General features: G+C 41.9%; 1 protein-coding gene across 1 annotated transcript; it reads right to left on the bottom strand.

Moving 5' to 3' along the window:
* Nucleotides 1-542: 542 nt before the first annotated feature.
* Nucleotides 543-11,612, bottom strand: LOC309570724 (transforming growth factor beta activator LRRC32-like). Its single transcript, XM_082277734.1, has 3 exons — nt 11,495-11,612; nt 7,981-8,056; nt 543-3,347 (listed from the first exon to the last, which is right to left on the bottom strand). Exons 1-3 carry the CDS (start codon nt 11,515-11,517, stop codon nt 1,407-1,409), a joined length of 2,040 nt encoding a protein of 679 aa, XP_082133860.1. The 5' UTR covers nt 11,518-11,612; the 3' UTR covers nt 543-1,406.
* Between the last annotated feature and the right edge of the window lie 1,028 nt (nt 11,613-12,640).

Genomic DNA, 12,640 nt, shown 5'->3' on the forward strand with positions numbered 1-12,640 from the left:
GGTTTGCTCAAATTCATAGCATCACAGAAATCACAAAATGGTTTGGTTTGGAAGGGACCTTAAAGATCATCTTGTTCCAATCCCCTGCCCTGGGCAGGGACACCTTCTGCTAGACCAGATTGCTCCAAGCCCCATCCAATCTGGCCTTGAACACTTCCAGGGATGGGGCAGCCACAACATTTCTGGGCAACCTGTTTCAAAGTCTTCCCTACATCTCCAGTACATCTCCTTATTCTCCATTGGTTGTACTCTAAAACATGGAGCAGCTGTCCCTGCTTCAGGACCACAAGGTAAAGGTCTAAGGTGAAGTCTGAACACCATAGAAAAACAGGAAGACATTTCTTTTAATCCGTGGAGCATTCCAAGCTGGTGCTTTAATATATCCACAGCCTTGTGCTTTTTACAAAATTCAAAGGTGTTTTTATTGTACAAAATTCCACAATGAAAACCACCAGCCAGTTTCATATATAACTGCTTAAAAAATATAATTATACACCTTTTTTGTAGTGTGGTAATTTTGACATTCACTAGCTGGAAGAAATGGAAACTGAGCAGCAATTTGACTCTGAGTTATTTACCTGGACAGGTTTCAGTTTGACCTCTATTTCTCTTATGTGCCTGAATGGACAGTTCCTGGCATTAACAGAAGACCTGATATAGTTCCTTTTCAAAGTCACTGAACCCTGTTAGCAGGTCAGGCTCCCACCATCATGTTCCTTTCAAAAGGGTGAATTTTCTGTGAGAGTACAGGACATAACATTTGTCAGTGACAACTTCTAGCAACGCAACAGGCTAGCCATGTTAGGCCCAGCACAGAATGAGGATCTACAGAACTATTCCTGCAGCACATCCTCTAGACAATAATATAATTTTGGGGAAAGACAGTAGAAAGACAGATCCAAATAATGCCCCAGGACTGTGTTCCCTATGCATTATTTCACGCTGGTATCTTCAAAACACCTTTTTGCAGTCTAACCTCCCATGACCCTTAAAAATAGATATATTATTCTTCTGCATTGAAATGCAACCATATGCAGTGATTTCCCAACACATTTTCTTAGAAATATAAACATTTCGGTTCAATATTAGCTGGTTGAAGTTCATGCTCCAGGATTTTTTTTAAAAAAGCCTTCACCCCAGAGATTACTTTCTTCACATTAAACTCAGTTAAATATATATTGCACACAAGGGTCAAATTTCTCCTCTTTGAGTTAAACCGTGGATCTGCAAAACATGGCAAATTCATTTTCCAGTCCCCACAACCCAGACCAATGGTGCAAGTCAGGGGCACTTCAATAGCATTTAAAATCCATAGATGAAAATCAAAGATGAGAATTTTACCCTTCATTTCTACACACTGTCAGTGTAGCACCTGATTTCTTCAGTTTCCAAGGCATTTTGTGTTCCTATGCTTTAAACTGATGGCTGAAGTTTTGCCTGCGGAAACAAAAAAATGACCCCACGCCAACGATGATCACAGATAAAACCAACACAAATGTTAATATAATAAGGAAATTGATTTTCTTCAGATCCTCTTTTTCACAGTCTTCTGGTCTGATGTTCCTGATGTGCATTTCATCCTGGTATCCAAAATTCTGAGTGTGGTGGCACGTTAAATGCTCCACATTGGGGATCTGAACATTTTTGTTCTGGATCATTGATGAAAGCCAGATGTTTCCACAACAGTTGAGTGGGTTCCCGGTGAGATACAAGTTTTTAAGTGAATTTTCTAATGCTAAAATATTGCTGTTCTGTAATGTACTGAACCTATTGTTCCGTAGGTCCAGAACTTCTAGTGGAGAGTCACTACCCCACTTAGGCAGCCAGTTCAGCTGATTTTCAGAGAGGTTTAAATGTTTAAGACGACTAAAACAAGGCAAGTCAATATTTAAATCTATCAGGCTATTACCATGTAAATACAAACATTCCAGAGACTTTTCCAGACCTGATAATGCTTTAAGTTCTATTTTCAGTCCAGGGTTCATGGAGAGGTCCAAGACAACCAGAGAAGTCTTGTAGAAGCTGTATGCTGGTAGGATGTTCAGCATGTTGTCAGCTAGATACAAGTACTGAAGAGTAGGAGAATCAACAAATGATATACAACCACTTTCCTCTCCAGCAAGTCTTTGCTTAGCTAATCCTGAGTACATGCTGCAAAGGCTGATATTATTGCTCTGTAGATTAAGCAGTCTGAGGCTAGGAAGATTTGAGAAGATGTCAAACTGCAGGGTTTGAAGATAGTTGTTTTGAATATAGAGATCCTTCAAATTTGACAATGCACCAGCATCAAGGAGAAGGTTCTGCAAAGCATTGTAGCTCAAGTCAAGGACAGTTAAAGAGATCAATGCACTGTGATAACTTACTGCAAATGCCTGAAGACAGTTTTTACTGAGATTAAGGGTATGAAGGGACAACATTGATTCAAAGAACTCATCTGGAATGGATTTGATTTCATTATAACTTAAGTCTAAATATACAAGCTGGGATAAATACAGAAAACTTTTGTTTCTACTTTGCTTCTGATCACGAAGATGGAAAGAAGCATTTAGCCATTCATTTTCCACATAGTCCATTTTATTATGAGGGGATTCAGCAGTGAGTTGGATTAAATTCTTTGATAAATTCAGAGTTACCAGCTTATTTACCTGAGGGAACACTGGGAAGTGAAACAGTTTGTTTTCACTCAGATCCAAACACCTTAAGCTATATTCATCATCTGATTTTGTGGTATGGAAGGTCTCAATGCTGTTCCTGCTAAGGTCAAGTATCTCCAGCTGCCTGAGGTTAAAATCAGAGATGCAAGTAATTGAATTCTTTGAGAGATTGAGTTTGGACAGGCTCACTAGAGTCTCAAAAGCACCTTCTTCTATTTCCATGATGATGTTGCTCTGAAGATCTACCTCCACAAGGTTGGGAGATCCCTGAAACATCTTTTGTGATATCATTATAATACTGTTGTCTGCCAAGGAAAGATACTGCAGTGCTGGAGCTTCTTTAATGAAATACTCAGCCATCCCATTGTACAGACTGTTGTGGGACAAGTCCAGTATTTCCACCTTGGGTAGGAGTCCAATCCCCTCTGTGCCATTTTGAGCAAGCTCATATAAGTGATTGTTGGCTAAATTTATTTCCAGTAAACTCGTCATGTGTGCAAAGACTCCAGGCGTGATGAAACTTATCTGGTTAGAGCTTAAGTCCAGACACTGAAGGGAAGCGTAAAATGATAATGACATTTCAGGAATGCTTTGAATCAAATTTCCAGACAGATCTATTTTGTTTACATTTGGATGGAGCTCATGAGGGATTTGGTGGAGGTTTTTGTTGTGGCAAAATGCCTGAGAGTTTGCCTGCCAGAAAAAGAGAGAAAAGGAGTTGTCACATGACAAATGTAAAACATCTTTGCATTAAATGTAAGAAAAGTAACATTCAGCATCCAGGCAGATGCTTCTTCTGAAGCACTAATCACTTTTTCTGAGCATTCAGACAGCAAGAGCAACAATCCCAATTAGCTTCTTTGCAGCTAACAGCACTCATTTCATTTTAAAGAGATTTCTGACTTCGAATAGTAGAGTTTTATCTGCATGTGACAACTACTAAAAGTTCTCAGGTTTGTACCTTCCTCCTGGACTCATTTGAACAGTCCCAAGTTTCTCTGCAATCAAGCACCATTTCCTCACTTTTATGCTGATGTTTAATTTTCTCACTTTCATCACTGTATTAGATATTGCAGACTCTATTTGCAGTAGTAAGCAGTACTTGGAAGAGCTTCATTCTGTTGGCAAGATGGGTTCCAGAGTAAGGAGGTATAAAAACCTATAAGGATCCTGTAGCACAAATCCTGTCTCTCCTTCATAGTCACATGCTCAAATATGCCTTTCCTTAGCTATGGCTTAGTTAAGTAAGGCAGCTTTAACCAAAGGGGTCATTCAACAACTGAGACATTTCTGATGTCAATCTCCGAACTCATTCTGCTTTTATCTTCCATGTTTATCCTTTTCCTAAGGCAACAATTCCCTTCTACTTGCATGGGGAGCATGCCTTATGAAACCACTCACACAAGACGCCTGTGATACAACACTGAAAACACAAATTATGTAAATTCAGTTTTTGAGAGGGAAAAAGATGTGATGTGCAGTGAGGGTCAGGCCTTTTCAGGCTAATTCTCAGCAGCAGGGTAGAGAAAAAAAAAAACAAGCATCAAAGTCAAATCCATCTCCTGGATGCATCTGTTTAATTGCAGCTAGGACTGAGTTCTGTGTCCAGAGCAAAAATTGGTGTGGGTGTTCATAAGGAACACTGGAAACATGAACACGATCATCCTTACATAACCATCAGGTTCTATTTTGTTGTTAAGGAGAACATACAGCAGGAGGAAATGGAACGTGAAAGGCTTAGGCGGCATTTAATTTACCGGAGGAAAACTCTTGTTATTAATGTATTTGTGTGTCTGGGTCATAGAAAGAACAAAAGAACGAAAGAATGAAAGAACGAATGAAAGACAGATAAAAAAGAAAGAACAAAAGAAAGAATGAAAGACGAAAGAACAAAAGAATGAATGAAAGTGAGTTGAATCTTAACCTCTCTAGAGAAGCAGAATCCAGATTCCATGACGCAAAGCTTTTCAGACATCAAGAAAATATTGAATGTCAAAAAAATTAAATCCCATCTGTTTTATATGAACTTTGAGGTGAATGAAGTGGCAGATCTATTTAGGAGAAGTGGGGCACTAGTCAGCATTTTGTGAATCTCTTTTGCATCCTCTGGGTTCTGGAGACCACATAAGAATGGGCCAGAGAAGTGCAAGTGCTCATCCAAACTGTAGATGTACACAAGCTGCTCCACAGAGCTATCCATGACACATTTTTCCCAAAGATCCCAAGTAATTTGACTATTAAAACCTAAACCCCTTCCTCTTTTCCCTCCAACTCTCTCAAATCTCCCTCAGCTAAAAAAAAAAAAAAAAAAAAAAAAAAAAAAAATTAGGCATAATAAAGGAAATTTCCTGGCTTCTCCCTGACAATATTTCTTTCCTGCAAAGTCACTGTACACTTTCTCATTTGGAGTTAAATTATGCCCAGAGTTGGCCTTATTTCCGAAGCATGAATAGCAGAGCAGGAAACATCTTCTTATTCATTTTTGGAAGAGGAAGAAGCCAGGAGGATACAAAAATCCAGAGTGAAAAAGCAGAAACTGCTTTGCCTCCTAAGGCAGATGCCAGGTTTCTTCTCACACTTTCAGCCAGATCTCAGCAAGTGCTGAGCACTCTCCATTGCCCCTGGGCACCTAGAGTCTTAGCAAAATCTTGATGCAACTCCTATCAATGCCAACAATCTGCTTTGCATTGAAGTTGATGGGGGAGAGGTCAGCTACCATTCACCATGCATGATTTGGCTTTTAATCTCCATCCACAGAACACTCCCAGTGATAAAAGGGAGTAATAAACTCTATACCTCCCACTGTCTGCCATTTGTTCCTATAACATTTCCCCTCTCGTTTTTCTTTTAAAACTTTCATTCCTTTTCACTGACTATTTTGATCCTCATTAAATTTCTTATCTTGTCTCTTCTGCACCATCTTTTCTCCCCCAAGGCTCAAATGCATGAACTTCTTTCTCATCAGGAGTAGGAAAAAAGATGAAGCATGTCTCAGTGGGATGGAGCAAACAGCATCTGTTTGGTGTATCTCCTCTCCTCTCACCCCTTAGTCCAATGGGTTAGTAGCCTGCGACTGGAAAAGAGGTTTTTGTTAGTCTCATGTTCTGACTTTATCATCTCGGCAAGTGCTGCCACCAGTGTGCTTCAAGTCCATTGTCAAGAAGTACTGGAGGGTGAGGACCATTTGGTCCCATTAAGATGCTAGCAAAATAAATGACCCGACAGTTCAAAAGCTGGGCATCATTTGGTTCCTGACTCCAGTTCTTCACTGCTCAGCACTGGGTGGAAGTTGTCACCCACCTTAGTAAGAGCCCTACACAAAGGAGTTGGACTCAAGCCCACCCTTGAGTTCTCCTTTATCAATTCATGAACAATTGAATCAAGAATCTGGGCTGGAGCCACTTGGCACTGACCCATACTTACACAGTGTCCCTGACCATTCTTAGAAGAGCTGCCCAGGTAGAGGCTTAGCTGTCAAACACAATCAAACCTCAGCATTTTGCCTGGGTACCACACATCAGCTGACCTATGACATCTGGTTATGCATCTGTCATTGCATCACCTCAAGGCAAAGGTAAAAAAGAATTTCCTAAGATCCCTTCCGTTCTATAAATTATTTGAAATCTCCTCCTTTGCCAATTAACACGAATTAGCAAAATCATCTTTCTTTGGGAGGTAAAATATGCTATAGTTGAAGTTTTGCCTATCCTAACGATGTGAGTTAGGAAGAATGGCCTGACATTTGATCTGCTCCTTGTTGTCTCACAAACTGATAGATGTGTCGTAACAGGATTAATCAGTGCAGTTCACCCCCATGTCAGGGGTCTGGTAGGGACTGCTTACTTCCTAAAACCTTTTCTATGAGGGTTTAATTCAGCAACAGAAGCACCTGTGGTGACTCAGAAAGCAGCACAGGTTTCCTGTGCTCTTCCATGGGATTTGGGATTAAAGTTTCCACTTCTGAGCCTCTGTTATTCTAAAGGTGTGACCACAGGGAAAGTACAGTATAAAACAGTGAGGCTGTGATGTAATGTAGGACTATCAATGGACAGCTAATCAGCTAATCCAGTAGCTCCTTCTTTCTTTAAGCTGTGTTTGGATCCACACCAAATGCCCAGTGAAGGAAGGCAATCAGCATGGACATTAGCAATGCTGAGCTGTTGATTTACACCAGGTGAGCATCCTGGCCCCTGACTGCAGCGTGTTTTTGTCAGGGCTGATTTTATCCCAGCGTAGTTGTGTTGGCGTGATGAAAGCAGTTTACAGTGGAGCAAACTGGAAGCAAGCAAGTGTGTGTTTACTTCTCAGCAATCAGCCTGGTCTGTGACCCATCAAGAAATGGGATGAAACTGCTTGGATTATTGCGTGCCTCACCCAGCCTCCATGTGACTATGACACGGGACCCAGGCCGTTCTGTTTACAGTGGCTTCATCAGTGTTCCCTCTCCAGCCAAGGAACTGAGCTACCCAGTCACCTTCCCAAGATCTTTTTATATATATACTAGGTCCTAATTTCTCTGGAATTCAGGAAGTGTAGCAATATGGCAGGGTGGGCAGGAATGGAATGAGTCCCACAAGGGAGATGTGTACATCTAGCAAATAATTTTTTCCCTATTTTGGAAATTCTTGAGGATTTGTGTTGAACAACTTCAATGTTCAAGGGGGAAAAAAGTATTTTTAAACATCCTGGTGCAGTCAGAAGCACTTGGAGAGGGAAGGGAGAAAGTTCAGCTGTGAATATCATTTATAATATTGTACCAGGTGCTTGCAAAAATTCAAGGAGCAGATTTTGTACTGGAGCAAGAGTTTTCATCATTTCTCTTCCCTTCAGCAGAAGTCAGGTACAACTTCCCTGGCAGAAATGCTGCATCAGGGCAGAGGAGTTCAGTTTACTTGTTATTACAAACGAGCTGATATAGAAGTATTTCACAGAAGATGCCTTAATTAAAGCACAAAGAACAACTGATATAAAAGAGTTGATTTTAAGTCTAAGTTCTTTTTCTGTCTTAGCCACAGAAACCCTGTACAATCTTAGGGAAATAAATCAAATTTCTTTTAACCAGGTCCTCCTTAGAAAAAAAGTTGATAATTACCCTTCTTTGCACCCCCTCCTGCCCTTTGTGTGTTGTCATTATAACAAGGACACAGCCTGATGACAGACTGTTAAGCATCCCCTCATCCTGCAAATCCCACCTCTGCCATCACAGGGAGCCTGCTGCTGGGGGTTTCCCTTCTCAGAGACTGTAGCTGCTTGTGCAATGCTTGTAACAAGGGGGTCTCAACCTCATTCGGGATCTCAAGGGGCCTAAGTACAGACACAGCCTTACCATTTCACAGGATGTCCCCTCTGAGGGTTGATAGTTCACCACCGCCAGGAAGAAAATGATGTACAGTTTCATGGCTCTGCAGGTAAAAATAATTATGGTTAGATTTTATATGGGACACAGTGGTCAACACATGAAAAGCTGGCAGAAGGTCATCGTCTAACATGAAGAAGGACAGAAGCAAAGCAATAAATTAAGCCACCTCTGAGCATAGAGCACTAATGACCCACCTGTGTAGCTTTGCATCCATTTCAGCCTGGTGGGAAGAGATTTATATGAGGACTTGAAAGGAAAGTCCAAAGCACTTCATGGGGTTTCCCCAGTGTGATTTCAGCTGCTGCCTAAATGATATCCAGGACACTCAACAGAGTCCAGATGTTCAAGCTGGGCAGGGTGTCTGGCATCATGGAGAAAGAAAACTACTGAAGACCAAGTTATCGCCACACTCCCCATAGACACAGCTCAGATGCTTTCAACTGGGCTGAAGTTTTGGGGTGCCATGTCCTGAGCAAAGCAAATGGGTGCCGCTCAGAAACAACCAGAAGTGGGAACAGTTTTCATTTCCATCCACAACATTTTCTACTCCTCTTATCCCAGAGTGTCAAAGACATTTTATGTGTATATCCTCGTTAAGTTAATGCAAACATCTTAAGGAATGGACAGAGATTTTTCATTTTCCAGGTACAGACAGTTTTTTAAATACATTTGACACAACATCATAGAACCATATGTTCCACAGAATCACAGAATATGTAAAGTTGGAAGGAACCCACAAAGATCATTGAGTCTAATTCCTGGTCCTGCACAGCACCATCCCCAAGAGTCACATCCTGACCCCAAGAGTGTCCAAATGCTTCTTGAACTTTCTCAGGCTTGGGTTGGAAAAGACTTTTAAAAGTCATCTGGTGCAATCCCCCTGCCATGGACAAGGACAGTTGCCTTACAAAGAGACATATAAAACAGAATGGATTTGGGTGAAACAGAGAATTCATAAGAGTTTAACTGTTTGGAAAGCACTCCATAAAAGAGCAGAGAATTGCAAAAGGAGCAAACAGCACTGGGAGGCCTGTCATTAGACAATGGGGGAAAAAGGGAACCAAAGCCAAGGGCAAGCATTCCTGCTTCAAACAGCTCCAAATGCAACCCCAATCCCATGCACAAGTCACTGGCATCAATGTACTGTTGCTCAGTGGCTTCCAGCCACAGAGCATGGAAAAGCTGGAAATGAAGAGATGGGATCATTCCCAGCTGATGGAGGTCCCTCTGCTTAGTCACTTTGATGGATGCAGCTGATGGCCCTTGACAGCACTGACAATCACTGAACAGCAATGCCAAGCTCCTGATGGGAATCTGCCTGTTTCTCCCCTTCCCAACCAGAGAATAGAGCTGTGTATTAGGAATAGAGAAACTGGGGAGGATTAGACCACAGCTATTCTGTGTACAGTTTGCGTATTCCTTCCATTTCACAAAAAACCCCTAGTGATGGATGATGATCTGTGACCCCAAGGGGAAAGAACAGGTCTCAGTAATGAGATCAGAAGTGTGTTCCTCCCCATTAAAACCAGACCGAGGATGTTAATTCTCTACCTTTGAATCAATGTTTGCAAAATATGCTGAAATCATCCTATAGAAGGAGGAATTGCTGGTGTCACCATCTATAATGTTTCTGTTGTCCCCCTCTGTTCTTCATTCCCCATGCTTAGAGCAGGTGGAACCTCCTCTAAGGAGAAGAAATTTATTTTTATCATTTGAGTATTAGTTTACTGAGGTGGCAATAAAAGACAAACATACCAATGATTACAAGGCTTTTCTCCAAGCCCTTAGAGGGAAATCCTTTCTGTTCAGACACAATGAATTAAGCTGAGAGTATGACCCTCAACAGGGCACCACCCTGAGGGACAGCATGTGGCCAATGTGCTCTGCAATGTCTGCCCTCGTCACACTGTCAGTGCAAAAAAAGTGTCTCTGCCTCTTAAATAATAAACCTGACACAATCCAGGGTCTTAACATACTTTGAAACTTCCTAAATTTTAGGTTTATAAAGCAGCTGGGAACTTGATTTGTTTGAACACAAAAAAATTATGTAATGGTTTGCTGTGTAAGGCAAATCTGTAATAAGCAAGGATGCTGTCCCTTGAGGTGTTTCTAAGGCTTTCCAAGGTGTCCCTCAAGGTGTCATATCCTGAAGCTCATCAAGGATGTGGTGCTCTCTTCCAGCATAAGACCACATAGACTGTCCTCACAGAACCATTTAGTTTGGAAAAGCCCTCTAAGACCATCAACTCCAACCATTCTCCCAGCACTGCCAAGGCCACCACTATCCCATGTCCCCAAGTGCCACATCCACATGTCTGCTAAATCCCTGCAGGGATGGGGATTCCACCACTGCCCTGGGCAGCCTGTGTCAGTGCTTAACAACCATTGTGGTGAAGAAATTTTTCCTAATATCCAAACTAAAACTCCCCTGCCACAACCTGAAGCTACTTCGTCTTGACTTGTCATGGTACAGCTCAACCTCCTTGTTCATGGAGATTCCCTTCCTAGGGTAGTTTTCAGTTCAGCTGTCCAGCTGAGGAGCTTTTCCTGCCTAGCTTTTCTCTGAACAACCTTTAGATCCCTCTCAGCAACCTCTAGTGTGACACATCAGTTCATTCCCCTCCATTCTACCCTCTGGGCAGGTCTCAGCATGCCCCCCACCCTCTCCCAGTGCCAAGTTCAGGGCTTACACAAGCCCCATTCCCTTGGTGTGAGAGAGGATGTCTACTGACGCGAAACCCTTCCTGATCTCTCAATCCACAGCTTACAAAAACAGTTTGGGAGCAGCAGTGGCAACAACTCAACTTAAAGGAGATTTTATTGCTTTGAGGCTTTCCCAGAGTTGAAGCAGCCTCACGATCAGTGCCAGTTTGCTCCCACTGGCAGCTGTGATATAAATCCTAGCATAACTGAGAGCAGGATTGAGCCCTGAACCCTATTTAAAGTCACAGCTTTCCATCACAGTACTTCAAAACCACCCAGTGCCAACCCCAGCTCAAAAATACAGGTGGTTTCAGTCAACACCACCCCCAAGGAGAATTAGTAATTTGGTAAAATAATTCTAGAAAAAGCGTACCCTAACCATGTACACTTAACAAATAGGAAAGGCAGAGAAGGCAGAGAAGACCAGTAATTTGCCCCAAGACACATTTCAAACCATGGAATAATAACAATTTATTCCCAGTTTCCACATCAGAACAATGTTTGCCTCCATCTCTATCACAATATTAATCTTGAAACTACTTCATAGATGTTGTTTGCAGCTAATAAAGGCAGAACTTTCCAGATTTCCCCCAAATGTAATTTTTGTTACTGCTTAGACAATTAACGGAGATGCTGTCCTGTGCCAAGGAAAGTTAAATACAAGACAACACACAGAACACAAATCAAACTCCCCAGGGTCTGATCCTTTTCCACACAAGACTTTTTCCTGTTAAGTTAGAGCCTTCAGGGGTAAAAAGAGTGACTATCTCACATTTACCTTGTTTCAAGGGTTTCTTGCATCCCCAAACACCGCTTATCATCTCTTTAAAAAGCATATCCAGCTCTTCAAAATCGATTCAGTCCTGGTATCGATGCAATTATTCTTCAGCTTCATGTTCACCCATTCTAGACACCTAGAGGCTCACTCATAACTTCAGAATGAAGGCATTTTCGGGGAAATAACCTTATTTGGGACAGTGTCTGCTTTAAATTATGTTGCTTGTCTTCCTCTCCACTCCTCTCCGGGCTCTTGCTGGGTCCTAGCCACCGCTGTTCTCCAGACAGAGTCGGCTACTGTGCAACATCCTGAAGCCCTTCCTTGGGGCAGGCATTGAGAAACAGGGATTTTTGCCAAAGGAACTGTCAGGATCAGGCTGTGGGTTTTCTCAGGAGAATAAGTAACTTATTGGCAATGTCATTGTTTGGCTGTGTGCGTGGGGCATGACAGTGTGTTTACTTTCGGGTTTTGTGTCTGCAAGTTGCATTCCTGGAGGGTTGTAATCTCCTGCACCTAAACCTCTCTCTGCATCTTTAGGGAAACAGCGCTTGAGGATTAAATGTTTAAAATTCATGGCTGATAAATATAAACCCCAGAATCTGGAAACCTGTTCTGGAAGAAATAACTTTTTCTTTTTGCAGTCATCCCACTAATGAGAGTGTGACTGCAGTCTGCTGTCAGAACAGGGGTCCATTGCTGGCTACAACGCACTTGATGGGCTTTCATAGCATGAGGCAGGATTTAGGGATAAAGGCCTCGATAAAGACCTTTTCAGATAAGCTGCAGAATTTTTGGTTGTGAGTACATAGTGCTGAATATACTGGATCTGCTGGGAAGAATTCCCACTGCAAAGGGGTGCTTTTGTCATGCAGAAGATGATTTCAAATTGCCCAAGTTCAGCTTTTTATTTATTATTTTGTGCTGCCCTCTAGAGCTGAAGTAGCTGGTTTCCTCATTTCCTTTTGCTAATTAAGTCTTGCTTCAGGAAAACCCTCCTCTATGTAGATTTCCCTGCTGTTTTCTCCCAGAGACACAAGCCTGAACTGCCACAACACACTTTTCCCATGGTTGAAATAATGTGCCAAAGAGCTGGGCTCTTAGTTTGCTTGGTAATGCATCCTGAAATTAGAGGTATAAATCACAGAA

This window comes from Coloeus monedula (genome assembly GCF_965178545.1).
Source record: "Coloeus monedula genome assembly, chromosome: 3".
Lineage (NCBI taxonomy): Eukaryota > Metazoa > Chordata > Aves > Passeriformes > Corvidae > Coloeus > Coloeus monedula.

Excerpts from the sequence above, each read along its gene's own strand:
- LOC309570724 (XM_082277734.1), bottom strand. The coding sequence starts at position 11,517 with ATGCAAGAAACCCTTGAAACAAG. Across the intron at positions 8,057-11,494 it reads CAAGAAACCCTTGAAACAAG|AGCCATGAAACTGTACATCA; the intron begins GTAAATGTGAGA and ends TTTTACCTGCAG. Across the intron at positions 3,348-7,980 it reads AGGGGACATCCTGTGAAATG|GCAAACTCTCAGGCATTTTG; the intron begins GTAAGGCTGTGT and ends TTTTTCTGGCAG.